General features: G+C 48.8%; 1 protein-coding gene across 4 annotated transcripts in view; it reads left to right on the forward strand.

Moving 5' to 3' along the window:
- KANK4 (KN motif and ankyrin repeat domains 4) overlaps positions 1-25,546 on the forward strand; it is a 65,043-nt gene extending 39,497 nt beyond the window's left edge. For all 4 annotated transcript variants that reach the window (XM_036091348.2, XM_078073042.1, XM_036091349.2 and 1 more), the window contains exons 3-10: positions 770-2,716; positions 4,118-4,229; positions 6,892-7,110; positions 8,971-9,058; positions 11,474-11,693; positions 15,050-15,192; positions 19,750-19,950; positions 24,997-25,546. In XM_036091348.2, coding sequence (XP_035947241.2) covers positions 770-2,716; positions 4,118-4,229; positions 6,892-7,110; positions 8,971-9,058; positions 11,474-11,693; positions 15,050-15,192; positions 19,750-19,950; positions 24,997-25,101 — 3,035 coding nt within the window. In that variant the 3' untranslated portion in view covers positions 25,102-25,546. The remainder of the gene's footprint in view (positions 1-769; positions 2,717-4,117; positions 4,230-6,891; positions 7,111-8,970; positions 9,059-11,473; positions 11,694-15,049; positions 15,193-19,749; positions 19,951-24,996) is intronic.
- The last annotated feature ends 1,264 nt before the right edge of the window (positions 25,547-26,810 follow it).

A 26,810-nucleotide genomic window follows, 5' to 3' on the forward strand; every position in this document is an offset into this window, starting at 1 on the left:
CTTCCCACTGAGCAGGGAGCCCGACATGGGGCTCAATCCCAGGACCCTGGGATCATGACCTGAGCTGAAGGCAGACACTTAACAACTGAGCCACCCAGGCGCCCCTTTACATGAGTTTTTGAAAGTGAGGTTCATGTTTGTTAAGCACTAAGCAGTTTTCAGGTGCAAAAGAGCATGGGCTGTGCATGATTACACACGCCAGTTCTCTCTGATCTTCATGTGCCTGAAGGCTCACCCAGATGAGGACGCTTACATAATGTAGAAGGCATAACTCCTTGATATCTCTGGCTTCAGCAAGATTTCCTAGTATCCATTTGAGTAATGCGAGGTTCTGTCATAATGTCGAGGCAATTGTGTACCTTATCCTTCAAAACCCTCAATATTCATAATTGCCAATTAGTACCCTGATCTGGCAGATTCCTGGCCACTTCAGTTCAGCCATTACATGACTCAAACCCAGAAAAACAGTATGAGACTATTTTATTTTGCTGGCCTGCCAGCAGATTCCACAGCAATAACTGAGATGCATACTGCAAATTGGAAACTATTTCCTCTACCTATTTCCTTGCAGACATTGGCTAAGTACACACTGATTTAATTACCTGGATTCTCAGCATGGCCAGAAGACTGTGAGCATCTCAGCTTAATTTAGAGACAGGGACATTTAGGAGAAGTTTCACGTGAGAGCATTAAGTCTAAATCACACATATTAGGCCTCACCACCCATAATTCTTATTAACATTGTGCTTCCTTTTTACATGTCTCCCAGCCAAAGACCAGTCCTCCTCTCAGGGGGATGAAGAGAAAGGCCCTCCAAAGAGCCACCCCTACTCTGTGGAGACCCCGTATGGCTTTCATCTGGACCTGGACTTCCTCAAGTACGTGGATGACATTGAGAAGGGAAACACCATCAGAAGGATTCCTATCCACAGAAGGGCCAAGCAGGCCAAGTTCAGCACCTTGCCTCGAAACTTCAGCCTTCCCGACAGCAGGGCTCGCCCCCATGCTGCTCTTCCCCACCAAAACTGGTCCCCAGTGGTGCCGAAGAAGGTGTCGCTGGGGACAGAGGAGCGAGCCCAGTCGCTGCCCCCTGGTGAACACCCGCAAGCCTCCACCAGCGGGAGTGAGGTGAGCTACCACAGGAAGGCCCTACTGGCAGAGACAGCCAGACATTTGGAGGCTGTTGCGCCCAGGGAGGCGGAGCCAGCCCCCGGGAGTGGACGGCCCCAGCTCTTGAGAGCGTCCAGCATGCCAGCCACACTGCTACAAAACAGGGCCTCAGAGGACTCAAGCCTAAACTCAGGTCCCCCCACACCTCCAGCCCTCCCTCCACTTCAGGGTGAAGGCAGTGTCTGTGATGGCGCCTTTGGCCCTGCAGACGGATTTGCAGGTTTTCAGAACTCCACCCCACGAGCGACAACGCAACCCAAAGTCAGAGAGTTTGGGGACGTGGTGCCAGGGATTCCAGAGCTGGTCCAGGAGGGCACTGAGCCTCCCGAGGACGAAGATGAAGAGGAGGCTCCAAATCCCCTCTCTCTCCCAAGTCCTCCCGTCTTATCCCAGGATGCACTTGTTGTTCTGGAGGATGAAGAAGACGAACACAAAACCAGAGAAGCAGAGGTGGTGGTCACCCCTGGCTCCCCAACACCCAGCCCCCCACCGCTGCCATCACCCATTCCTGAGAAGGAGTTCCCCCTAGAAGAAATCGAGCTCAACATCAGCGAGATCCCACCCCCACCACCTGTGGAGATAGATGTGAGGAGCATTGGCATCCGGGTCACGGAGGAAAGCCTGGGCCTCCCCGCGGTGGATCCCCAAATCATCTCCAGCCTGAAGCAACGGCTCTCTGCCCTCGAGGGTGAGCTGTCTGGAAGAACCGAGGAACTGGCCCAGGTCAGAGCTGCCCTCCAGCAGCAGGAGGAGGAAATCAAGGCCAGAGGGCAGAGGATTCAAGAGCTAGAACACACTGTAGCTCGACTGGCAGAAAAGCTTAGCCACGAGAACACCAGAGACATTCGGGGCCACGCTGACGTCATGGTCAACACTGACCCCCTCCGTGGACTCTTGCCCAGGGAGTCCTGTGACAAGGGCATTGAGGTCAACCTTGTGGGCAGCACAGGATCTGAAAGCTGGAGGGCCAGAGGACAGGAGAATGGCCTCTTAGGGGGGCAGGCCAGCCACAAACGGGGGGATCGGAGCCCAGCAGAATTCGTGCCACCACCACAGCTGTCACTGCCACAAGGACCCGAGGTGGTCCTCGCCCCCTCTTTACCTAGCTGCCTCTCCACTGAGCTGAGGATCGAAGAAGCAGGCCCTGAGCAGGAGGGAAGCCCTCAGGTGGGAGCCGAGGGTCTGGGCGGGGGAGCAGGGCACTCTTCATGGAGCAGCGACAGAAAGACGCCCCCAGCAGCAGCAGGGCGAGAGGAGACCAGCTCAGAGCTGCCGGGGAAGGAGCACCCGGGGAGGCCACCAAGCTCGCCCACAGATGCCACTATCGGCCAATACGTTAAGAAGATCCAGGAACTCCTGCAGGAGCAGTGGAGCTGCCTGGAGCACGGGTACCCGGAGCTGGCCAGCGCCATCAAGCAGCCTGCCTCCAAGCTCAGCAGCATCCAGAGCCAGCTGCTGAGCTCCCTCAACCTGCTGCTGTCTGCCTACTCGGCCCACGCTCCACCCCAGAGGGAGCCCCCGGCCCCCTCTGCCTCCCCGCCCATGGGTAAATACTGGTGCCCAAGGCAGGGAGCCATTTCTCCTTTACCTGACGAGTCAAAGGGAATAAGGGTTTGAATTGCATGTGTATATTTTTCAAAAGGTTCAAGCACCTCCAGGAACCCAGTGGAAGAAACGCCCATCTATGTAACAGTGGAGGCCCTGTGCCCCTACTCTTGTCCTGGCTCTAAGGCTGGGACTGACTGCAGGGCCACCACATACAGCTGGCACAGATAGCACAGGGCACAAAGATGCCAGCCAGGAAGGCACACGGGGGCTGAAATCCAGCCCCCACTCACTTGCCGAGTGTGCAGCGCCGTGTCCACCCGGGCGGCGCCCGTTTCTCACCTGCGTCGCACGACGGCAATGTCTAGGGCAAGAAGGGCCCTGGCTGTGTGTGCTCTAATCCTCAGCCTCCCTTCATTGTTTCCTGGGCTCTTGCCTTCCTGTGGTCCTCTCTGCTTCTTGCATTTAGGGGTTCGCTCTAGCCTGGTTTTGAAGGAGCACTGTATCGAGATCTGAAATATTTCACTGAATATTTTCTGTGTGTGCATGTGCGTGTGCGTGTGTGTGTGTAGGAGGGAGACTGAATGCTACATGTGGAAGTCGACCCTTGGGCTGAGCAGCACTTCTCTTGTAACAAGTTACACACTCCTTTCTGTTGAGTAAAGTGGAACCATACTTTGCTTTGCTCAACGAGCAGTGTGCAAGTCTGCGTCCTGCTGCAGATCACGAATGGGCTGCTTTTTTCATTATTTCGGTGCTAATTCCAGTCTTGCCCATTGGAAAATGCCTCCGATACCTTTGAGCACAGCAAAAAAGATGTGCTCTTGCTCACGCGTCTGCCACGCCTACCCCACATCCCAGGTGTCAAGTGGCACGTAAGCCAGGAAAGACCGCGGAGGTGCCCTCGGGCCGAGGTGGGCGCGGGAGCAGGAGTCGTGTGTATGGGGTTGTGCGCCTGCCCCGCCGTTCACCGAGCAAGTCGGCTAAGACAGGGACAGTGACGGCACGCACACCACACGGCTCTTCTGGAAGAGTGCTCCAGGAGCTCCTCTGTCATCCACACACAGGGGCCTGTGAACAGGGACAGTTAAGAGTGCTCCAGGAGCTCCTCTGTCATCCACACACAGGGGCCTGGGAACAGGGACAGTTAAGAGTGCTCCAGGAGCTCACTGTCATCCACACACAGGGGCCTGTGAACAGGGACAGTTGGGCTGGTGTTGACTAGAAGGCCGGGCCTCCTCAAAGACCTTCACAATATCTGATTTACGTGATCTAGATCTCTGTCCCTTTCTACCTCCTCCCATGCCTTCAGCCTGTCTCCCCTCAAAGCAAGAGTCCCGGTTTTGCTGCATTCTGGGACATCCCCAAGATCATTCTAACCTGTGATGTTGTGTCTACCTAGAGATCTCCCCGTCGACCAGCCTTAAATCCATAATGAAAAAGAAAGACTATGGCTTCCGTGCAGGAGGTAATGGGACCAAAAAGAACCTTCAGTTTGTTGGGGTTAACGGTGGGTAAGCATCGCTCGTGAAGCCCAGACTGCCCCCCTCCACACTACCTATCCCGCTGTTGTCCTTAGCACTCTCTTTTCCTAGGGGGAAGCATCTGGTTTCCATTTTTCTTCAAGGGAATTAACGGCCCTTGAAAACTCCATGTTGGGTTTGCATGTGTTTGGCTCCTTGCCAGCTGTGGTGGTCTGTTGGATCCTGTGCTTTTAATGTCTCAGCTTTGGCGTCCCTGGGGACAGGGTTCCAGGTGGCTTCTGGGAGTTTGGGGAGCACATGGGCCCTTTACAGAAGACATTTAATCTGAACCATAACAGTGAAAGCAGGACAAACTCTTAATTTGTTGAACTTCAAATTTCATCCATTTAATTTTTTTTTCTTCCTTTTACTAACTTCCTGCAAACCAAACTGGCATTTTTTAGGATGAAGAAAAACAACCAAGGTCTATTGACTCAGAACATGAACCAAACCTCATATATTCTAGAGAGTAAATCACTGGATTTATAATATTTTCTAAATCATTCAACAAACATTTATTAAATGCCGACAAATGTGTTAGGTGTCAGGGATAAAAAAGTCAAATAAATCCTTGGTCCCTGCCTTTAGCTCATGGTTTGGACAGGGCAGAGATAAGACACCGATCTGCTGAGATGAATTCTAGTAAAGAAGGGAGCGTGGGCCCAAAGGAGGGGCACCAGACCCAGCCAGTGGTGGGCCCCGGAGGTCGGAATCCCCGCTAGTTTGGGTCAGACCAGAAGGAAGACACCAGATTTAAACAAGGGTGACGTCACTGTTGCAGGCTCTGTGAGGAAAATGTCAGAAATAATGACATGGGATGTCACAGGAGAGTCGCTGTTGCCATTCCCACTAACGTCAGACTCTGTGACCCCAGGAGAAGCAGGTCCTATCTCTCCCCTGCCCCCGGCAGTGCCCGCCCCGTGCCCAAACCTGGAAGTCCATCCATAGCTATTGCTGGCCCCATTGTCTACCATCGCCTCCCGCCTGTCTTCCCTAAAATGTGCCAAGTGGGGCCCATCGTGGGGCCCTTGCATTTGCTATCTGTCCTTCCTTCTGTCTCCCCACCGCCCTTAAAGTGCCTGTCCCAGATATTCTTCAGTATTTGTCACTTTAGTGCAATGGTTCTCAACCTTGGCCACACCTTGGAAACCCTGAGGGAGCTTTAAACATACCAATGCCTGAGTTCCCCCCCACCCCCAAAAACTCTGGCTTCATTAGGCTGGGGTGCTGTGCAGATGCTGGGAATGTACACACCCTCAAGTGGTTATAATGTGCAGCCAAGGTGAAAAACTTCTGCTCTAATTAACGTAGGCCCTCCTCCCATTACTCTAGTCCATGGTCCTTTATTATTTTATTCATTGTTCTTATCACTATCTAATTATCTTGTTTACATGTTTGTTTTCTGTTTTTCTCTACTAGAAATAGAAGCTCAGTTAGGACAGGGACTTTGGTATAGCATTTAGAACAGAGTATGGCACGCAGTACGTGCTCAATAAATTTCTGTTGAATGAATGAATGGACTTCCAGGTGAAGTTTTTATAGAAGCAACTGTAAGAGAAGAACTGCCTGGTAAACATAATATGTCCCCCCTTCTCTTAGTCACAAAAGCAAAAGGTTGTTCCAAGCACGACAGAGGAAGAAATATCTGTGGTTTAAACAAGACAGAATGTGAGCATGCCAAGGAGCAGCCTGGCTCTGCAAATCCAGTGAGCATGGGGGCCTTACATAGGGGCCAGCATCCAGAGAAAGGGCCTAAGGGGGTTCAATGGAAGCTGTGGCCACTGGTCTCCCCTGGTCTCTGTGGCAGTGTTCAATGGCCCCAGAGCCTGAAATCTTCATCTTAACTGCAGGATCCTCTATCGGGGGTCTCCTGTTGACCATCAGCAGAAGGATCCATAAATCTGCCGGGACTTCCCTCCACGGTCTGTGGTCTGCCACCTCAATGGAGTCGCACAAAATTGAACCTAAGGATCACTGCTGGGGAGGGTGGGCCACGAGGCAAGGGGGCCATGCCCTTGCTTTTGCTGTTGCAAGCAGTAGCTGAATAGGCCGCAGCCAGGACACGCAGATGCTGGGTTCAGACACCCTGACTGTTCGTGTTTCCTATGGAACACTGCTGGGAAGAGACACAGACGGGTCCTCCCATGTCAGGTGTAAGCCTGGCTGGAACGGGGGGGGGGAGAAAAGGAAGCTTCACAATCACCCAGAGACGTGAAGATCTGTCCGTCAACTCCAAGAATTCAGGGTGGGAGTGGGGGGATGTTTGCCTACATCTGGGCCCCTCTCTAGACAACACGTTAGGACTCCAGAAGCAAATGCTTTTGTGAGAATCTTGGACGGCTTATCTGGATCATCCGAATGCATAGGCCAATTAGGGCATGGGCTATTTGCGTGTTCCCTGCAAACAGCTTAATTATCTTTTCTCCCCAAATGGCATCCGGTGTCAGGCCACAGCTCTTGACCACATCTTTCTCTGACATAAGGTTCCTGGGAGTCCCCTCACCCAGGCGTGCGGATACAGAGAATGGAGGATGTGGTTAGCAAGCTGGGGATTATTATCTGAAGCCCTCTGAAGCCCACCTGGTTCTTATTTGTGTTGACCCGGACTTCAGGCAGGAAACACAGAATGAGTGACCTTTGTCTCCTTCTCCAGCTACGAGACCACCTCAAGTGAGGAGACCAGCGGTGAGGACAGCTCCCCGGAAGATGTGTCAGACAGTGAGGCAGAGAAGAAATGTGATGGCCCAGAACATAGGCGGGGCAAGGAGGCCCACCCTGCCTGCCAGGCTGGGCTGAGCATCCCCGAGGGCACCAGCACCACAGGCCGGGAAAGTGGGCCTGGGGAAGAAGTCCCCCATCCCAAGGCTGAGAGGTGAGTCAGATGGGTACAGATGGGGCACCTGACCTCTGGGAAAGAGCAAGGGCACTACTTCATCCTTTTATTCTATTCTATTTGTTCATTTGTTCATTCATCTTTCTATCCATTCACCAGTATTTCCGGAGTTTCTGATCTATGCCAGCCACAGACGTGACTCCCGCCTCGTGGGATATACGGTCACACACAGAGCTCTACATGTAAAGCTAATATCGTCCCAGGCCTGGGAATGTGAAGGACTTTACATGTACTATAATCCTTTTAATTATCCTGCAAAGTAGAAATTATTATAATCCCCACTTTACAGATGTGGAAAAGAGGCTTAGAGAAGTTAAGGGACACAGCCGAGCGGGGCTTCTGACCAGGTCTTGTCTGATTCTCACCCACATGCTTTTCTGCCTATCCTGTTGGCCATGTTTTTTTAATATATTTTTTTATTTTTATTAACATATAATGTATTATTTGTTTCAGGGGTACAGGTCTGTGAGTCATCAGTCTTACACAGTTCACAGCGCTCACCATAGCACATACCCTCCCCAAAGTCCAGCACCCAGCCACCCCATCCCTCCCATCCCCCTCCACTCCAGCAACCCTCACTTTGTTTCCTGAGATTAAGAGTCTCTTATGGTTTGTCTCCCTCTCTGGTTTCATATTGTTCCCTCCCTTCCCCTATGATCCTCTGTCTTGTTTCTCAAACTCCTCATATCAGTGAGCTCATATGATAATTGTCTTTTCCTGTTGGCCATGTTGACATAACCCCAACTTTTAAAGAGGTGTGAGGTCATGTCACGTGATGAAAAGCAGCCCTGTCTTTGAGGCTGGACACACTTGGGTTCAAATCCCATGTCTGCCATCATGTTCCTTTACACAGGCGCCTAATTGTACTTGCCTCAGATTCCTCATCTGTAGTATGTGGGTAACAGCCACCTGATAGGTTTGATCTGGGGACTGGATGAGAAAAAGTATGTGAAATGCCTAGCACCGTGCCTGCCACAGAGCAGGCTCTCAAGAAATAGTAGAGGGGCGCCTGGGGGGCTCAGTCAGTTAAGTGTCTGACTCCTGACCTCAGATCAGGTCTGATCTCAGGGTCATGAGTTTAAGTGCCACATTGGGCTCCACGCTGGGTGTTGAGGCTGCTTAAAAGAAAAAGAAAAAGAAGTAGTAGAAATAAGGATAGTAAGTCCCATTACCAACATTGTCCCCCTCAGCCGGGGGGGAGTGACGAGCAGTGAATGGGGGCTCACTGGTAAGCAGGTCCACAGGGCTGCTCAACATGGCAGCACTATAGAGACATGCTGAGGGCAGAGCTTCCTGGTGACCAGTGCCATCAAGTCCCACCCCGGGATGGTGTGTCTGCTTTTACACTAACACAGGAAGAGTGCTCAGCACCTAGAGCACCCCAGCTTAACTGAGTTTCATTGTATTGACTCTATTAGCTTGATGGTATTCTTCATGGAAGAATAACCTGAAAAAAATTGCTGGTAGGGATTGGGTTCTCTGGATTTTTCAAGTCACTTAGGCAGGAAATGTTTTATCCAAAGTCAGGAAGACCGCCTTCCCTTTTCCCAGCATGTCAGGAATTGCAGTTAGTCCCATGGCCCCCAGAATGCTTTGGTGATCTGCTCCCGCCTCCTGAAAACAGCAGGATAAAAAGGGCAATGTGCTTGACTCACTCTTCAGCAGAGTTCAGAGGCCAAGCCTCATTGTCAGGAGGCTGCATTCAGCGGAATGCCCCTTGCCTGGGAAGTGGCCCAGTGTGGGTGCTTCAGCTGCTGAGAATCGAAAGTCAAGCTGGGGGATTACTTTCTGTTATATTAATATGAAAACTGATATAGATATATGTATTTTTTTCTTTAGATATAAACCCTCAGAAGAATTCCTCAGTGCATGCCGGGCATTGAGCCAACATCTGCCAGAAACTGGGGCCACCACCAACCAACTCTTGGTACTGTGATTTTTCACTGTCATGGAAGGATGTCCCTACTGTTTAAGCTGTTAGTTCCAACTGGGTGACTTTGGTCCCTTGCCTGAGGCAGCGGTGTGGATGTGCATGGAATTCCTTTCCTCTGGGTGCCCTCCTTTGCCCAAACTCTGCTGCTGGGGTGATGATAATTATGCTGGGACACAGGACCTGATGCATATGCATCAGGGAGCAGCCTGGCGCTCAGAGGCACTACGGAGCATTATCAGGCATTGCACCTGAAAGTCCAGCATAAAACTATATGTGGCTTCAAAACCAAACCAAACCTTGTGTGGCTTGGGCTCAAAATCACCTCACAACTGGAGAGAACTATGGGCAGAGTGAAGAGTAGGTGGAATGGGAACCAGGGGTTCTAGTCCCAGGACAGCTGCTGGTGAGATATTGAGCAAGTCATTTCACCACTCAGAGCTTGTTTCCTCATTAATAAAATGAAGGTGGGTGGTGGGCAGCATGTCTTCATTACCCTCAAGCCCTGGTATTTAATTCTGTAGTCTTTACTGTGTTGTTTTTTTTTTTTTTTTTAAGATTTTATTCATTTATTTGTCAGAGAGAGAGAGAGAACACAAGCAGGGGGAGCGATAGGCAGAGGGAGAAACAGGCTCCCCGCTGAGCAAGGAGCCCGATGCGAGACTCGATCCCAGGACCCTGGGATCATGACCCGAGCCAAAGGCAGACGCTTAGCCGACTGAGCCACCCAGGCGTCCCTTTACTCTGTTTTTCGACACGAACCTCTGGGTCAAGAGACCAAAAGCAAAAAAAATACATCTGCTTGCTCCTTTAACACCTTCATGGCCCACAAGGAATTAAACATGTAGCCATTAGGTTTTACTTTTATTCAAGAGATCCTGGCGCAGACACATATTCCCAAGTCAGGAGAGCCAACTGGTAGGCCCCGATGTGTAAGAGCCTATAAGTATTTTTAAAGCCCATTTTGTTTTCCTTTGCAGAAGGGCCTTAGGGATAAAAAAACGATTAATTCAGCCCAACCCATTTTGATTATTTTATCTTAGCTGATTTCGCAAAACAAAAACAAAAACAACCAGTATGTGATGTGAATGTTGATCGAAACTCCTGTTACTTAATCTTAAATGAATTACAGAATTAAGCTTTATGTTCCTTAATATTAGGATCTTTCTCCAGATTCTCCGGAAGATTCCACAGGAAAGGGAGATATTCTGATATATAAAGTGTTTCAGCCACAAAAGATTCCACTGTTTCTGCCTAGAAAAGTGATAGGGGAGGGAAGTCTGGCTGGCTCAGTTGGTAGAGCATGCAACTCGATCTCGAGGTCGTGAGTTCAAGCCCCAAGTTGGGCATAGAGTTTACTTAAAAATAAAATTAAAATTAAAAAGAAAAGAAAAGCAATAGAGGATGTGCAAACCTGACACCACACCCATATTAGGATCAAAGTACCCCTTCCCCCACCCCACCTTAGAGACAAAGCAGGTTGTACAAGGGCCTCACTCTATAGAGCCATGGGAGGTTAGGGACCCAGCCCTGTTTCATCCCCATTTTGTAGATGGGACAGGTAAGGTTCAAAAAGACTATATGACTTCGAAGGTCACACAGCTGAGCTGGGACTTAAGCCTGGCCACATGGGTTTAGTGACTCCAAATCCAGTTCCTTTCCAGAATGAGTGTGAAATCACATCCCCACGCTTTCTCCTCCGCTTCAGATAAATAACTTAAACAGGTTCTATTTTAAACATGTAACACATGAGTAACACACAGAGTTGATGTCATTCGCTCTGGAAGTCTCCTCATTCATGGTTCCAAAGGAGCTACATACTGCAGATAGTGGGGTCCTGCCAGGGTTGTTAAACCGTTTTCTCTGAAGGTTCTAGCAAAGCTTAAAAGCCAAAAATAATTCAAGCACAGCTGTTTGGGTTTTATTTCTAGCATCACTTGGGCATGTTGTTTATCTTCGCCTTCAGCGTGCGTCTTCCCCATTAGTAAAATGTTGTGACTTGCTAGCTATGTCTATTAAGAACACACAAAATCCTGGTAGGGTCCGGGCTAAGGTCAATACAGGCTGGCTGTATGTGTGTGAAAGACAGGGCCTTGGTTATGCCGTACACGCAGGGGCGTGATAGAAACGCACAGTAGATTCAAAGTGTCACCTGGAAAAACGCTTTGTCACTGGTATTGTTTGCTCTCCCAGACCTCTTTCTACCTCATGTGGGGGGCTGTTTGCACAGGTTCCAACCCACCCCCTGCCCCAGCTCTGACCCCTCCAGGAGTAGGTCACGTGGAGTTAGAGGGAGCTGAGGGACAGAGGTGGACGCATCCAAAGCTGACTTCTCCCAGTGGAAGCTAACAGCCCAGCTGGAGCCCCCCAGGCCAGGTGACCTCCTGGATTTGGAATCTGTTGGTATTTCAGAGGCAGAGCTTGAACACCCTCCGTCAAGAGTGGTTCCGCGTCTCCAGCCGGAAGTCGTCGAGCCCTGCTGTGGTGGCTGCCTACCTCCGAGGGGTCCGGCCCCACTCCCCACAGTTCCTGCAGCTGCTGGTGAACTTGGCTGATGGCAATGGGAACACGGCCCTTCACTATAGCGTGTCCCACTCCAACTTCTCTGTGGTGAAGCTGCTGCTGGAGACAGGTCAGAAATGGTTGCGTCTGCTCAGTCTGGGTCCCTCCTTGAAGGGCCATTTTGGTACCCACTTCCTTCCAGCATGAGATTCTTCACTGTCCTGAGCTGCTGTATTCTAGAACTGGACTAGACCACCATGCCTTTATTATGGCACTTATTCTTCACAACACCCTTGTGATGGAGGTGTCATTATCCTCATGTTGCTGTGTGGGACAACATCATGCAGCCTAGGAGTGACAGTGTGGACAGATGGGTGATGGGGCTGGCTGAAGGCGTGTCCAGACCTAATGGCATCTGTGAGTCTAGGAAGGTTGTCTGAGGGATATCTAGGAGGGTACCAATAAGAGATATAAAACCCCAAATGATCTCTATGGATTAGGCCCTCTGCTGAGCACTTGGCATATGAGATCTTGTTTAATCCTCAAAACTCCTGTTAATAGAGATGATTATCCCTGTTTTGTAGATGATGAAAGTGATGCTCAGAAAAGTCAACAGACTTTTGTGTGATCCTGAGAGCACGCAATGACTCAATGTGTTGCTGGGGTTGAAAGGTGATACCATTGGTTTGTTCTTCTCATTCCTGGCATCCAGGAATTGGAGCACATGCTAGATCTGTAACCCTTACTTAGGAGGCCGGAGGAGGAGTTTAAATGAGCATCAGGAAGTCTGAATTCCAGATCCAACAGCTTTCCCCCAACTTGGATCTTACCCACCCTTGCTTAAATGCCTCCCACAGCTTTCCATTGCTCTAAGAATGAAAGGCAGCTTCCTCAGCCTGGCCTTCAGGAATCCCGGATGGCCTGGCTCCCACCTGCATTTGCTACCTCAGTCATCACCATGCATCCTCCTTCCATCCACTCCAGTTAAATGGCCTCCAACTCACCAAGTTCATTCCCTCCGTAGGACTGCTGCATTCTCTTTCTATCTGAATCCTTCTCCCTGAAGCCCTTCTCAGTCCTGGCTCCTTCTCATCATTCCAGTTCTCCAAAATTCTGTTAAGCAGCATTGAGGGCTTTTTACCTGAATGGAAAGGTGATGTACCTAATGACAGCCTAAAATTCTTTCTGCTTTCCACACCATCAGAGGAAGATAAAGTCACAACTCTAACATTGAGCCAATTGTACTAGATTTCAGTTCTTCATGGATTCATGGACACCATAAAAGGGGTAGCTCAGTTGAGAAAGGCACATAATTAAATGGAACATACCTCTGTGTTCTGGGCATGCACAGCCTCATCTTGAAGCAGCTTGGACTTGAAGCTGGTTAGAAGTCCTCCTGGTGGGCCAGGCCAGGCCAGAGAACAGACAACCTAAGCTTTGGTTGTTATACATTTCTGCTGGTGTCGGCTGAGAATACATTCGGTTCTCCTCAACCCTAAAGTGATCTGGAAGCTTTCTGTTTATCGTACTGATACAGCTAAAATAGCCATAAGCATAAAGTATAAAGGGGAGCTAGAGAATGGGCTGAAGGTACCATTACTTTCCTTCACTGTAGAAGGCCTGTTGAGGAGGGCATATTGGTCACACTCTGAAACCTAGGCACGCAGTTGTGAGGCATCCAGAAAGCACATTACAGACTATAAGGGGCTACACAGAAGTGACTCTACATGACTGAGTATGGAGCCAACAGGTGCACCTCCACCACCTTAGTCCTTGGTGATGCACCTTTATTTTGCCAGAACGCCACTACAGAGGAGAAAGCTTGCGGAACTGGAGCATGCTCAGTCAAGAGCCTTTCCCCTCGCCTCCAGGGACGGTTGGCTCACTCCCTGGTGGCTGCTCAGAAGCATCTGCTGTGAAAGTCCTGGGTCCTCAGCCCCTTTTCTGAGCCCCTGGGGAGGAGTCAGTCCTTACTCTACTGAGTTATAAGTCATGTTTCTGAAGAGACTAAAGAGAACTGTAACCTGAGGACTGTTTACGCCTCTTAAAAGCAAACATCAAATAGTCATGAGAATAACAAGGCAATGCAGATATTCCCATCTTTCTCAGGGCAGAGCTGTGAGGCAATGCATAGGGTTATATTTAGCTTTCATAGCCCAGCTGGTCATGACAGTGGTCAGAATGATTTTTTTGTATCTAATGGCATCCTGACATCACAATGGCACATTTCTGAAAAATTGTTTGAGATGGGGTGGGGGAACTGTCAAACCAATATTGGTTTTTTACCCAAGAACAGAACTCATAAGTAGCCCAGACATTTTTTCATAAAAAAACAGATTTGTTACAATGAATACCTAAGTCTTCATGAGCAAGTAGCAAGGCTATAAAAACAAGAATACTATTCTGGACAATAATAGTGAAACAGTTAATGCTTATTGAGTGTTTGTTATGTGCTAGGTGCAGTTCTAAGTGCTTTCAATATATTAACTCATTAAATTTTACAGTAACCCCACAGGTTCTATTATCACAGTAACCCTATAGGTTCTATTATTCTCCCCATTTTACAGAGGAAACGCTAAGAAAGGCTAAATGACTTGATCTACTGAGATAGTTTTTTATTGTCCAAAAGAGATACATAGGTTTTTCAGATAAGCAACAGTATGGGGAAGATTTTGTTTACCTCATGGTACCGCCCTTATGGGGTTGGATCGTTTATACAACAGATAACAGGCTGATGATCTCCTATGTCGCCTTTGGTGCAGAGGGATATGAATGCATATCCCCAGGGTTACAAAGCAGACATTTCTTCTGAGTTCTCAACTAATACTTCATCTTAAAAATATGCTATTTTTCACTCTACTGTGAAATGTATTATTAATATAAAAATGCATGGAGGCTTTTTTTCTCCCTCCATTTTTCAAACGAAATGGTTATTCCTGGAAGACTTCCTATGTTTATCCTGTGGCATTTTTCAGGCCCCCTGGTACACTGCCCAACATATCACTCGGCCTTTGGGAAAGACCTGAAGACTCAGCTGTCAGCTTAAGAGTTACACACAACATAGAGTAAAACCTAAAATGCACAGCTCTGGGTGCTGTGTGGCCGGGTGAGTGATGGGCTCTAGAGCCAGACAGACCCGCGTCCTGGTCTCATTTCACCTTCACTTGGGCAGTTTATGAAGCTTCAGTGACCGTCAGTGTCCAGAACACTGCTTTAGGAAATAATCATGATCATTGTACCCCTTGGCCATCTCTAGACCTACTACCATGGACCTTTCTTGCTGGGTAGCCTCAGAAAACTTGTAAAGAAAACTAGCCACTTTTAAAGGCTGCTACAAATGTAAACACTGACTCCACCACTGGGAAAGGACTGTTCTGTACCATGGCCTTTTAACCAGCAGGCAGTTGGCAGATGTTGATCAGGCTAAGCAGAAACTCACTTCTGCTCCCTTGTGAGCTAGTCCGATGCCCAGTGCTCCCCTTGCAGGTGTCTGCAACGTGGACCATCCGAACCGAGCTGGCTACACTGCCGTGATGATCACTCCCTTGGCTTCTGCAGAGACCGACGAAGACATGGCTGTCGTCTGGAAACTCTTAAGAGAAGGAAACGTGAACATCCAAGCTACTCAGGTAGGAGGTGTGAACATGATCCCCTCTTTAATAAATATGGGTACCTCTCAGTTTTATTCTGCCAGTGGGGTCAGAAATTCCACAGAGATCCATGTAGAGTTTTTAACCCAAGAAGGCTGGGCCCTCCAAATGGCATCTGTCCAAAGCCTATACATTTGGTCTCCTCAAAAGCTTCTGAGATCCAGACAGGCTAGGATGGAGGTCAGTGAGCTTGTCATCTATATCCTGGTCCACAACTGGGTAAAGTCCATCTGGATCTGAATTCTTGAACGAAGTGATCCCACAGTTAGCACAAGCAGGAGAAGGCATGAAAAGGCTGAAAGCATTTGCTAGTTGGTTGCATAGGAAGCCCCTGCAGGTGACCCACCTCAATCATGAATTAGAAAACAGTTCAGAGGGTTGGCATGTCTCTGTTCAGCTTTCGGACCCCTCTACTTGACAGCACAGAGTAGGGGTCTCGTCCTTAGCCAGTAGGGCTTTGCATTAGACAAGGCTCCATAGAGAACAAGGGGAACTCTTCAAAAGACCACATACCCATCTTTGACCAATATGAGAACAACAGAGTGCATGCAACTCTCCTTCCCCGCCCACCCCCCCAGAGTGATCAGAGAGGTAGCCTAACTATCAAGAACTGTGAAGGGTGTGAGATTGTACTCTACCTTAATGTTAACAAGTTGGCATGCTACAGTGTCATGGATGCTGGTAGAAGACGTGAAACTCCTGTGCCAGAGACAAAGGACAATGTATTATTCACAGCAAGAAGAGTAGTCAGAGCATCGGTATTTATACCAGTTCTCTGAGCCCCAATTCCCAATTCCCATAGGGCAGTGTGAGGATGGCCAGATCCCTTTGCATAGAGTGGGTTATATTACTGGAGAGGAACCTTGAGCGTAGGGAACCTGAATCTTTTATACTGGATAGTGAGTATGTCTGCCCTCTGTTTTGGAGAAGATACTATCTCTCTCTTCCAAGGCTGTTCACTGTACCAGCATCTTTAAAAAGACTGTCTAAATTATCACGATTTCATTCATATGTGGAATTTAAGAAATAAAAGAGAGGAACATTGAGGAAGGGAGGGAAACTAAAACAAGACGAAAACAGAGAGGGAGACAAACCGTAAGAGACTCCTAATCATAGGAAAGAAACTGAGGGTTGTGGAGGGGAAGGGGGTGGGGTGATGGGGTAACTGGGTGATGGGCATTAAGGAGGTCATGTGATGTAATGAGTACTGGGTGTTATAAAAGACTTATGAATCACTGACCTCTACCTCTGAAACTAATAATACACTGTATGTTAATTAATTGAATTTAAATAAATTTTTAAAAACCCCAAAAATACAAAATAAAAAGACCATCTAGAACAACAAGGCAGAAAATGCCTCACTCACTCACAAGATATGGAAAAAACTGAGACCCATAAAAAAGTGCCTCCCAACAATATATTTAACTCCCCTGTCCACCCCCCGACAAAGTGACTGCAGATGGTAGCCTACCCAGATAGAGTCACTTTGCACACTCCATCTAATAGCAATCCTCCTGGTGGCAAGAAACAGACACTTGTAGATCACTTTCTGTTTTTCAAAGTATTTTCACCTAGAGCTCCTACACCATTGGATTTAATAAAGCTGTTTTCATTTTAAATGTTTCCCAAAAACATGTTAATTTTTCTTCTAAATTGGTCCTCTATTTTTTTAAATTTTAAGATTTTATTTATTTATTTGACAGAGAGAGAGAGAGAGAGCACAAGCAGGGTGAGTGGCAGGCAGAGGGAGAGGGAGAAGCAGGCTCCCCGCTGAGCAGGGAGCCAGATGCGGGGCTCGATCCCAGGACCCTGGGATCATGACTTGAGCTGAAGGCAGATCCTTAACCGACTGAGCCACCCAGGCACCCCTCTAAATTGGTCCTCTTGCAAGAAGGGATGGTCACCAAAATAAAAATCAATGCCCCCCCCTTTTTAGAGGGGGGTGGGGTGCAGCAGAGGGAGAGGGAAGGACTCTCAAGCAGGCTCCACGCCCAGTGCAGAGCCTGATGTGGGGCTTGATCTCACAAACCTGAGATCATGACCTGAGCAGAAATCAAGAGTTGGATGCTTAACGGACTGGGCCATTTTTTTATAGAGGAGAAAGTGATGCTTTAGGAGGGTGAGGGGCTCATCCCAGGTTGTTAAAGGAGGGCGGGAATTCATAGCTGCTACTGCTCCCTTCCAGCTCCCTCCAGGGCTTCTCCATAGAGGAGAGCAGTAGGGATGAGGTCAGTAAGAGTGAGTTGGGAGACTGGGAGTCTCCTAGGCTAAGCTGTTTCTTTCTTTTTGTATCTCCAGGATCAGCACAGTGCCTGGCATATAGCAGCAGTTTATAAGTATCAGTGAATTAAATTGTATAGAATTGGACAAAGAGGGAGGTGAGGAAGACAGGAGAAGTCAGGCAGAGGGGCAGACAAGAAGACGATCTACATATGTCATCTGGCTTTCAATGGAAATCTCATGGTCTGGTTAGTCCAGTGAAGAAAGAACCATTACGGGGCAACTGGGTGGCTCAGTCAGTTAGGCGTCTGCCTTCAGCTCAGGTCATGATCCCAGGGTCCTGGGATTGAGTCCCACGTCGGGTTCCCAGTTCAGCAGAGAGTCTGCTTCTCCCTCTGCCTCTGCCCTGCTTATGCTCTCTCTCTCAAATGAATAAATAAAATCGGAAGGGAGGGAGGAAGGAAGGAAGAACCATTACTTCAGGGCTGAATATAAGCAACCCAAAAGGCAAACAGTCTTCTCTGGACAGATCTGTCTGGGTTCTAGAGAAATGGAGAACCAGGACACCAAAGAATACATTCCCACATACTGAGCATTTGTCATACATTACCTCCCATGCTCCGAACAACAATAATAGCTAACATATGCAGAGCACCTGTTAAACACTCGGGTCTCACAACAACCCCATAAGGCAGGTGACTTTGTTAAGCATTCCCATTTTACCAGATCAGGAAAAGTCATTGAGAGGTTAATTTGTCCAGATTCACACAGATAATAAGCAGCACAGCCAGGATTTTCCTGATTGCAAACCCCCTTTCTTTTTTCTAAGCCCCAGCATTCTGGGCAGGGAAGCATAATCCATCAGTGACTGCAGATTGGCCCTTAATCAGTGAACAAACACATCAGCAAACATGTCCTCAGCACTTCTTATGTGTAAGACACGGCACTCAGAACTGCAGGGGATCTGAAAGGACAGAAAACAGAAAGGTTGCCTCATTCTCACAACTTTAAAAAAGGCTGATGTCCAGTGAGAGAGACAAGCCTGACCTCCCTGGAACCCAGGAGGACCATGAGGGCAAAATATAATCAAGTTGTGTAAGAGGACCATGGTTATAAAGGAAAATCTATGAGAAATAATGCCCAATTTGTAATCAGAAAAATCACTACTGGTGTGCCTGGGTGGCTCAGTCGTTAAGCATCTGTCTTCTGCTCAGGTCATGATCCCAGGGTCCTGGGATCGAGCCCTGCACTGCACTCCCTGCTCAGCGGGGAGCCTGCTTCTCCCTCTCCCACTCCTCCTGCTTGTGTTCCTTCTCTCGCTGTGTTTCTCTCTCTGTCAAATAAATAAATAAAATCTTTAAAAAAAAGAAAAAAAGAAAAATCGCTACCACACATTGTTATATTTACATCCTTTATTTCACTTGATTCCCGCAAAAGCCCTGTGAGGTACATGGGACAGGTCATTATCATATTAATTTTTAAGAAAAGAAAAAAAACCAAGATTCAGGGAATACGAGGGATGGGGCCAGGGTCACGCACTAAGAAACAGAAGATCCAGGGCTTGGGCTCACTTTCTGACTCTGAGCCATTGCCATGTGCGCTAATGATTACAGGGATGTCACAAAGGGTCAATGGCGGGGCACCTGGTTGGCTCAGTCCAAAGAGAATGAGACTCTTGATCTCGGGTTCGTGAGTTTGAGCCCCAAGTGGGGTGACAACATTACTTAAATAAATAAAAAACTTAAAAAAAAATTGTCTGTGACTATGGATTAGAAATGACCACAGGACCATGCAGGCAGAGATCTTATCAAGACAGAGAGGGTTCTGGGTATCACTGAACTGAAAATACCAGGGGTGTTCTGAGCAGACGAAGGCTTCCTGGAGGAAGTTAGGCTGGGGCAGGCCATAGGAAGCCATGGTGGGGAAACATTCAACCCTTCCTTTACTCCATCATTCCACGTTTACCAGCATGTACTCAGTGCCAGGCACTGGGGGGACAGAGATGAAATGAAAAAGACTTAGTGCCTGCCATCAGAAATTTCACAGTCCACGAGAGAGAGAGACTGACGGGTTGCAATACCAAGTGGTAAGTTCTATGTTACGATCCCGTGCCGGAGGGGTTCGTAGAGGGCTTTAGAGAGGATGTGGCATTTGATCAGTGTTTGGGAAAAGCAGAAGTTTGCTGGGTGGAGAAGGATGGGTCCAATCCCAGCGGCAGGAGATTCAGATCAACGGTCATTTTCTGGCGAAGTCTTGCCCAAGTGTCCCCGGGCTGGAGAGGGGATCCTCACCACACCCCTGTGCTCTGTGTGGCAGGGGGGCCAGACCGCGCTGATGCTGGGAGTCAGCCACGACCGGGAGGACATGGTCCAGGCGCTGCTGAGCTGCCAGGCAGATGTGAACCTGCAGGACCACGAGGGATCCTCGGCCCTCATGCTGGCCTGTCACCATGGCAACGCCGACATGGTGCGCCTGCTCCTGGCACACCCCGCCTGCGACAGCACCCTGACCGACAAGGTGAGACTTCCAGGCAATTAACAAGTAGGTGTTCCACTTCCCTTCCTGAAAAGCGCCTGGCCAGCCAGCAGAATTCCAGGGACCACGTGACCCTGGGATCATGACCTGAGCCAAAGGCAGACGCTTAATCGACTGAGCCACCCAGGCACCCCTGGACACATGCTTCTTAAATAAGCGTCTCTGTCAGTTGATGGTGATGACAGTGAGGATGGTGGCCAGCACGGACCCAGTGCTTGCTCAGCGCGGGGCACTGCATGAAGCACAGACTGCGGACCTCGTCATTAAAACCCCATAACAGCTTCATGAGGTTGTCTCTGTGGATGCCACCCGTGTGCTCAGAAGGAAACAGAATCACCTCATGGTTATGTAACATAGCCCCATCACACAGCGGGTGCAGGCTAGCTCCATCGAACTCCTCAGGGTACTCTCAGGAGCCAGACCCTTTCCATGCATTAGCTCACTAATCCTCTCGATAATCTAGTGATGAAGACACTTCCATCCCCATTTTTACTGATAAGGAAAGAGAGACCTAGAGAGTTTATGTAGCTGTCCTCAGGTCACAAGCTGCTGGTTCTCGGAGCAAGGACGCAAGCCCAGGTTTGACTTCAGTGGCACTATAACGTAACGCTTTAAACACACTTCCCTGTACGTTCTTAACATCCACAGTTTGCAGGGGAAAAAGGCCTGGAGAGGGGAAGAGTCCCCTCCCCGCCCAAGGGGAGACCCTCTCACCGGGCCATATCTGAACCACCCGAGATTGTTCCATCACTGATTCAAGCTGCTGGGTCCCTCACATCACACCCGGGCAGCACACACCCTGGTCCAGCAGTCTTCAGTGCCCGTGAACCCCAGCTCTGCCCAAAGCCATTTCTGAGCTAGAGAGCACAGACCCTCTGGAAATGCATGTGGGAACAGTGGTGGGTTGCTGGAAAAAAGAGCCTCCTGTTGCAAACATTATACAGTCAGACAAAGGATCTGTGTTCATGAACTCGCTGCAGGATTGTCCCGGGGCAGAAAGAGGCAGCCCCCCCCCTTCTGGAACAGGCCCAGGGTCCTCCTAGGAGGGACTACTGCCCCAGGGAAGCCTGAAAGGGCAGGCCTGTGGGACAGGGGGCACATCCCTGGTCAGCTGGGATACTCAGGCGGTCTCCTGGACGCCTCTGTCCAGATCTGTCGCAGGTTGAGAGAGAGGTCAGTGACTGCTTCCTGGAGGTGGAGGAAGAGCGCGGTGAGGGCTCTCTTGTAAGCTGGACAAATCGAGTGATTGCTAGAAGCATGGGCTTTAGACACTCATTAGTTTGAAACCGGGTTTAGTAACTGTGACTTCAGGCAGGTCATCTAACCACTCTTAGCCCCTGTAAATGGGGAGAGTCGTAGACCGTACCTAAATATGGTAGTATTTGTGAAACACGTATTTGACATCGAGCAGATGCTCAGTTGGTGGTAACAGTTATTGTCATGAATAGGTGAGCAGAGAGAGCTAATCAGAAGCGACCAGCACAAGAATGAGTAGGGGCCTTGGCGTTTGTAGGCAGTGTCTGGAGGGACTAGGAGGATGAAGGTCTGGAATTAGGGGAGCAAGTCAGACAAGAATAGCCACCAAAGGGAGAAATGGCTCTCACTGAGGGGTGATTCCGCCCTCTGGGGGAGATTCAACAATGTCTGGAGACATTTTATTTGCTGTATTGGGGGAGGAGGGGAGGCGGGGATGCTGCTAAACATCCTAACGATAAAGAACTACAGATCATCTGGCCCAATACATCAATAGCTGTGGAACTCTGGCACGGGTGAGTGCTGAAGTCCAGGCAGGATTGGACCACTGTCCCAATCAGTGCTGGATCAGGGAGAGCCTGACCAGGGTTGAGGACCAGGGCAGGGCCACAATCCTGGGAGGGAGGAACTGGACAGCTACCCAGATGGTGGCCAAAGCCCATTGTAATGGAAGGTGAGAGGGTTAGGGGATGCTCGGCGAGTACGGGGTGCCCAGGAAGTGCTAGCAGCAGGCCCACAGAGGGTTCTAGACCCTACTGATGGCCCACTCACCTGCTGCCTGCTTGGGTGAGGGCTGACTCAGGATTCACACCCCAATTTCCCAAAGGTAACTTGCATGAGACATTTCAGAGGGACCAGGGAACTGCCGATGGAGGCCTTACTGAGCACCAAGCCCTGTTACTCCAGCTTTACCCTGAGGGTGGGGTCCAGCCCTTACCATGGCCACCCTGTCGTTTCAATGTGCACCTTCCCTATGGAGACTTAGATGCAGGTTTGGATGACTTGATAATTTCCTTGGAAAACTGAGTGAGAATTCTGTATTGAACTAGGTTTATCTCATCCTACCAATATTTACAGGTTGATATAAATGTGGAACCCCCAGAACAGCCAGTAAGGCACTTTCTCCAGGTCTGGAAGTTAATTTGAGAAATCAGTTACCCAGCCTCTTGGGGGCTGCCCGAGAGATGAATAAGAGGAGGTGGTGGGGACAGCTCTCTGGGCTCTGAGCCTCACACTTTGAAGGGCTTATTTCGGCAATGCCTCCAAAGTACCCATCAAACTGAAAGCTTCCTAAGGCAGAGACTATGCCTTGCTCCTTTTTGCCTGATACATTGTAGGTTCTTGTCATATTGAAAGACAGCCCGACTACTACACACACACGCACACACACACATACACACACACACGCCACACAGGTGTGCTGGCTGCCTGAGCCCCTCCCATCTCTTCAGTCTTCAGTGTTCCCAGCCGGGACTGGCCAGGTGGGGTTCCCACTGGAACCATGCACTGTCGGCTTGTTCCCAGGACTCTGGCAAGGGCATTTGAGGGATACACCCTCCCCAGGTCTGCAGGTGAGAAGCCCACAGATGCAGGCTGTCACCTCCCAATGGCCCTGTTCAAAGATGCATGTGTCCCCTAGGACTGGCCCATGGCTCTTTCCCATAATCATAGTAATCACACCATCTCCACCTCATAGAGCCTCAGGGTTGACAAAGCACAGCAATGGAAACCAGAGTACAGGGGGACAGGCCTACCAAAACCCAAGCCTCTCTCTTCCATCGAAACTCTGCAGGCTGCTTTTAGAAGACTCCTCTGCTTAAGGTCTTTGCTTGATTCCAACCTAGGAGAGTACTCCTTAGCAGCGCCTTTGCTCAGGTTCATCATCAGCTTGAAATGAATACCTCTTTGTTATCATCCAGCGTTCCCTCTGTCAATGCTCACTGGGTGCCGACCAAAGGGCAGGCACTGGGCCAGGTGCTGGGATGTTCTTGCTGGGCTGGCAGCCACAGGCCAGATCTCGCGTCTGACCTCATGGAGACCTTAATTTATCAAACAGCTCCACAGATACCAACGTAAAAATGGTGGTGAAAGGAAGGTACAGAGAGTCATGAGGCATTTTCAGGAAAAGAAACTCTTATGTTTGATGAAGCCCATGCACATCCTTCGGGGTCCTACTGAAACACCACTTCCTTCCTCTGCTCCCTGCACCCCAACACACACACACACAGCACCATCCTCTCCCCTGAGCTCACTCGGTTTCTCTTCTGGTATGTCTGGCTCTGTGCCGTGCATTATAGTGATTGACAAGTGTGTGGAGCCCCGAGGGCAGCTGGACTCCATCCTTGTGAGACTGAAGAGCTCTAAGCTGCACGTGAACAGCCCCCACCTGCTTTCGTGGATTCTCACATTTCAGGAAGTAATTCCACTCATATACAATAGGGCAGAGAACAATCCAACGGGGTCTTGGGTGCCCCCCAACATATTAAATCCATGAATAGTTATGAAGCAGAATATAAAAATATTCACACTCCCTGGGCTACAGAAGGGTCACATCGGGTTTTGCCTCCAAATGAGTTACCAAAGAAGTAGTTTTGAAGCTGTGGGATTTCAGAATTCTAGAATGGGACTGAAGAGACCACGGCTGCCAGACCACAGAAGGAGATGTGAAGAGATGTGAAGAGACCACAGAGCTCAGCGTCTGCTGTGTTGAGTCAGCCTTCCCCCTCACTTTTTTTTTTTTAAGATTTTATTATTTATTTATTTAACAGAGAGAGAGAGAGAGAGAGAGAGCACATAGGCAGGGGGAACAGCAGAGGGAGAGGGAGAAGCAGACTCCCCTCTGAGCAGGGAGCCCAATGCGGGGCTCAATCCCAGGACCCTGAGATCATGACCTGAGCCAAAGGTAGATGCTTAACGACTGAGCCACCCAGGCGCCCCTCCCCCTCACTCTTTATAGAGAATGGCCTGTGTTGTTGGCTGAGAGCCCCTCTGAATACCTCTTCTTTAGACAGTGGGCCTGGCAGCTCCCTGCACAATAGCAGTAATGTAAAAAGCACCGTGGCATCCTGCATCAGGTGTAAAAATGTGCATGTCCTTCTATGCTGTAGACCCACTTCTCAGAGTTGGTCCTTAGGAAATAACTAGAAAGGGGGAAATGCTTTCTGCACTAAATCTGTGATGGTGCAAACCTGGAAACAACCTAAGTCTCCAATAGAAGAGAAAGAGTTCAGTAAGTTATGGAATATTACACAGCCAATAAGAAAAAATTATATGTTATGATGACTGTGCAAGAACAAGGAAAAATCTTCTAGTACGCCATGATACGTTAAAAATAAAAGCAGGTTCAAAACTGATATGTACTATCACTCCTCTTTTTAAAAACCAACAACAAATTTGCACAAGAGAAAAAACTAGAGGGAAATACACCAAAATGCTAACTTTCATGAAGGTCTGGGTAATGGAAAAATGGAAGAGTTATTTTTTTCCTCTGTTTTCCAGTTAAAAAAAAAAAAAGTATTAAAAACCATGTGGGAAAAACCAACCAACCATGTGACACTTATTTCCATCGCACAGATTTCCCAGAAGTGACTGCTGTTTCCATGGAAGGCGACCCATTTTTCATGATCCTCATGCCATTCCAATCTCCCCCTCTCCTAGGGTCTCTGGATGCTTGGAATAGACTTTGATGCCCCATGCCTACTTCCAACTCACCCTTCTCTAGGGCAGGAGGCAGACAGGATAAAATCTGTTTCTCTTTTTCTCTCTTCCCTGTAGGCTGGCCGAACAGCTCTGTCCATCGTTCTGAAATCACCCGCCCATGTGGAAATTGCAGGGCTTCTGCGGGCCCACGCAGAGCAGGGCAGGTCCCTGGGGCCCTAGGGGATAAGGAAGAACTGGCAGCTGGAAACAAAAGACTCCTTCTCTGGACTCCTTAGCCCTTGGAGAGGGCATGGGTCACAGCCAGAGGGCCACCATTCAAGAGAAGAAACTATGTCAAATATGCACATACATTCCTGTTATATAATTCTGCTCATTAGAACGCTTTGTAGTTTTTGCCTTAGGTCAAGCCCCAAAACTACGCAGGCTGCAGAGCAGGGTATAAGGTGCAGGGTGCACCCGTGTTGTCTAAAAAAATCCCAAACATCTTCAGCCTTGAATTCCTCATGACTCTATTCTTTGTAGCACTGTGTAGCAAGCACATAGGCAGGAGCACATTAGCCAAGCAATACTTTTTACATGGAATTTTAAAGTGCACCACCTTTTTGTTTTGTAATCAGTTACATGAATATGTCCCATTGAATATGCATGTCTGGAGAGGATTGGGCGGGGGTGGGGGGGTGGGGGGAGGTGGATTTAAGCAGCCACCCTGGCAATCATTATCTAGAGGACCCTCAGAGAATCACCACATAGACAGATGAAACTGAACAAACCACATACTTTAAGTGGGTTTGTTTAGCTCAGGTTGACAGAGAAATCCTAAATTCAGGCAAAGTAGGAAGAGCCTATGGGTATCAATACCAGATATACAGTCTTGACCATTTCTGAGTCATTAAGTGGCTCCAATTTGTGCCAGGGAAATTGGAATTAATTAGGAAATCCAATCAAGTAAAGCACACCACGTGTATTTGGGCAGAGTCCAGTTACATCAGCTATTCTGAATCTGAAAGAAACAAGTAGGAGCGAGCATCCTACTGGGGAAAGGTTGTTGTCATCCAGCAGCCACCACATTTCCTCTGTAGTCACATCCATGGCCTCATGGGAATCCTGGCTCCTTTCCCAGAGCCCTTGTGTGAACTCTGAGCCCCCAAGAGCCTCGGAGGTTTCTGAGGCTCCTGGTTGCAGAACCTGTCAACCTGGGCTATGGCAGGAGTGTGGGAGCTGGGCTGGGCAGGGCCCCCCTCGGCTGACTGCTCTCTCTGCTGGACAGTTCTTTCTTAAACTTCCATAATCCCAGGGGCCCACGTGTGCATGGCTTCTATTCAGTAACTCACACAATGTTATCTATTAATTTGTTCTTAAAGTCTCTTATGCAAAAAAAATCCTCCTTATATAAAAAGAAAGACATCAAAGTTTGGTGAGCCTTGCACTAGAAACTCAAAAGCTTGAGTTCTCATTTTGACTTATATGCCAATTTGCTTGGTGCCCCTTGGGTGAGTCACAAAATCTCCTTGGGCCCTGGTTTCATCATCTCTAAGAAAGGAAATCATTATACAACTTACCTCCTAGGGGTGTTGTACAAGGAACAGCTGAACGGAAGTTTTGGAATCCAATTTGTAACCTGTAAGGACTACAGAAATGGCGCAGCAAACTTCTGTACGCTGCTGGGATTCATGAGAGACTCAAAGTCCCAGAGCAGGACACTGACATGTGGCAGTGTTGCTCAGAGGTAGAGAGAATGGAGCGAATAATGAGCTCAAAATATTTTAAGTGGGTTTATTTTGACCTCAAAGCACACTTTAAGAGCAAAAACCCACTTTAAAAAATGTTCTAGCCCAGTGCTTCTCAAACTTTGATATGCATACAATCACCTGTAGATCTCGTTAGAATGTAGTAGGTCTGAGGGGAAGGGACCTGAGATTCTAACCAGT

Source organism: Halichoerus grypus, chromosome 5 (genome assembly GCF_964656455.1).
Source record: "Halichoerus grypus chromosome 5, mHalGry1.hap1.1, whole genome shotgun sequence".
Classification (NCBI taxonomy): domain Eukaryota; kingdom Metazoa; phylum Chordata; class Mammalia; order Carnivora; family Phocidae; genus Halichoerus; species Halichoerus grypus.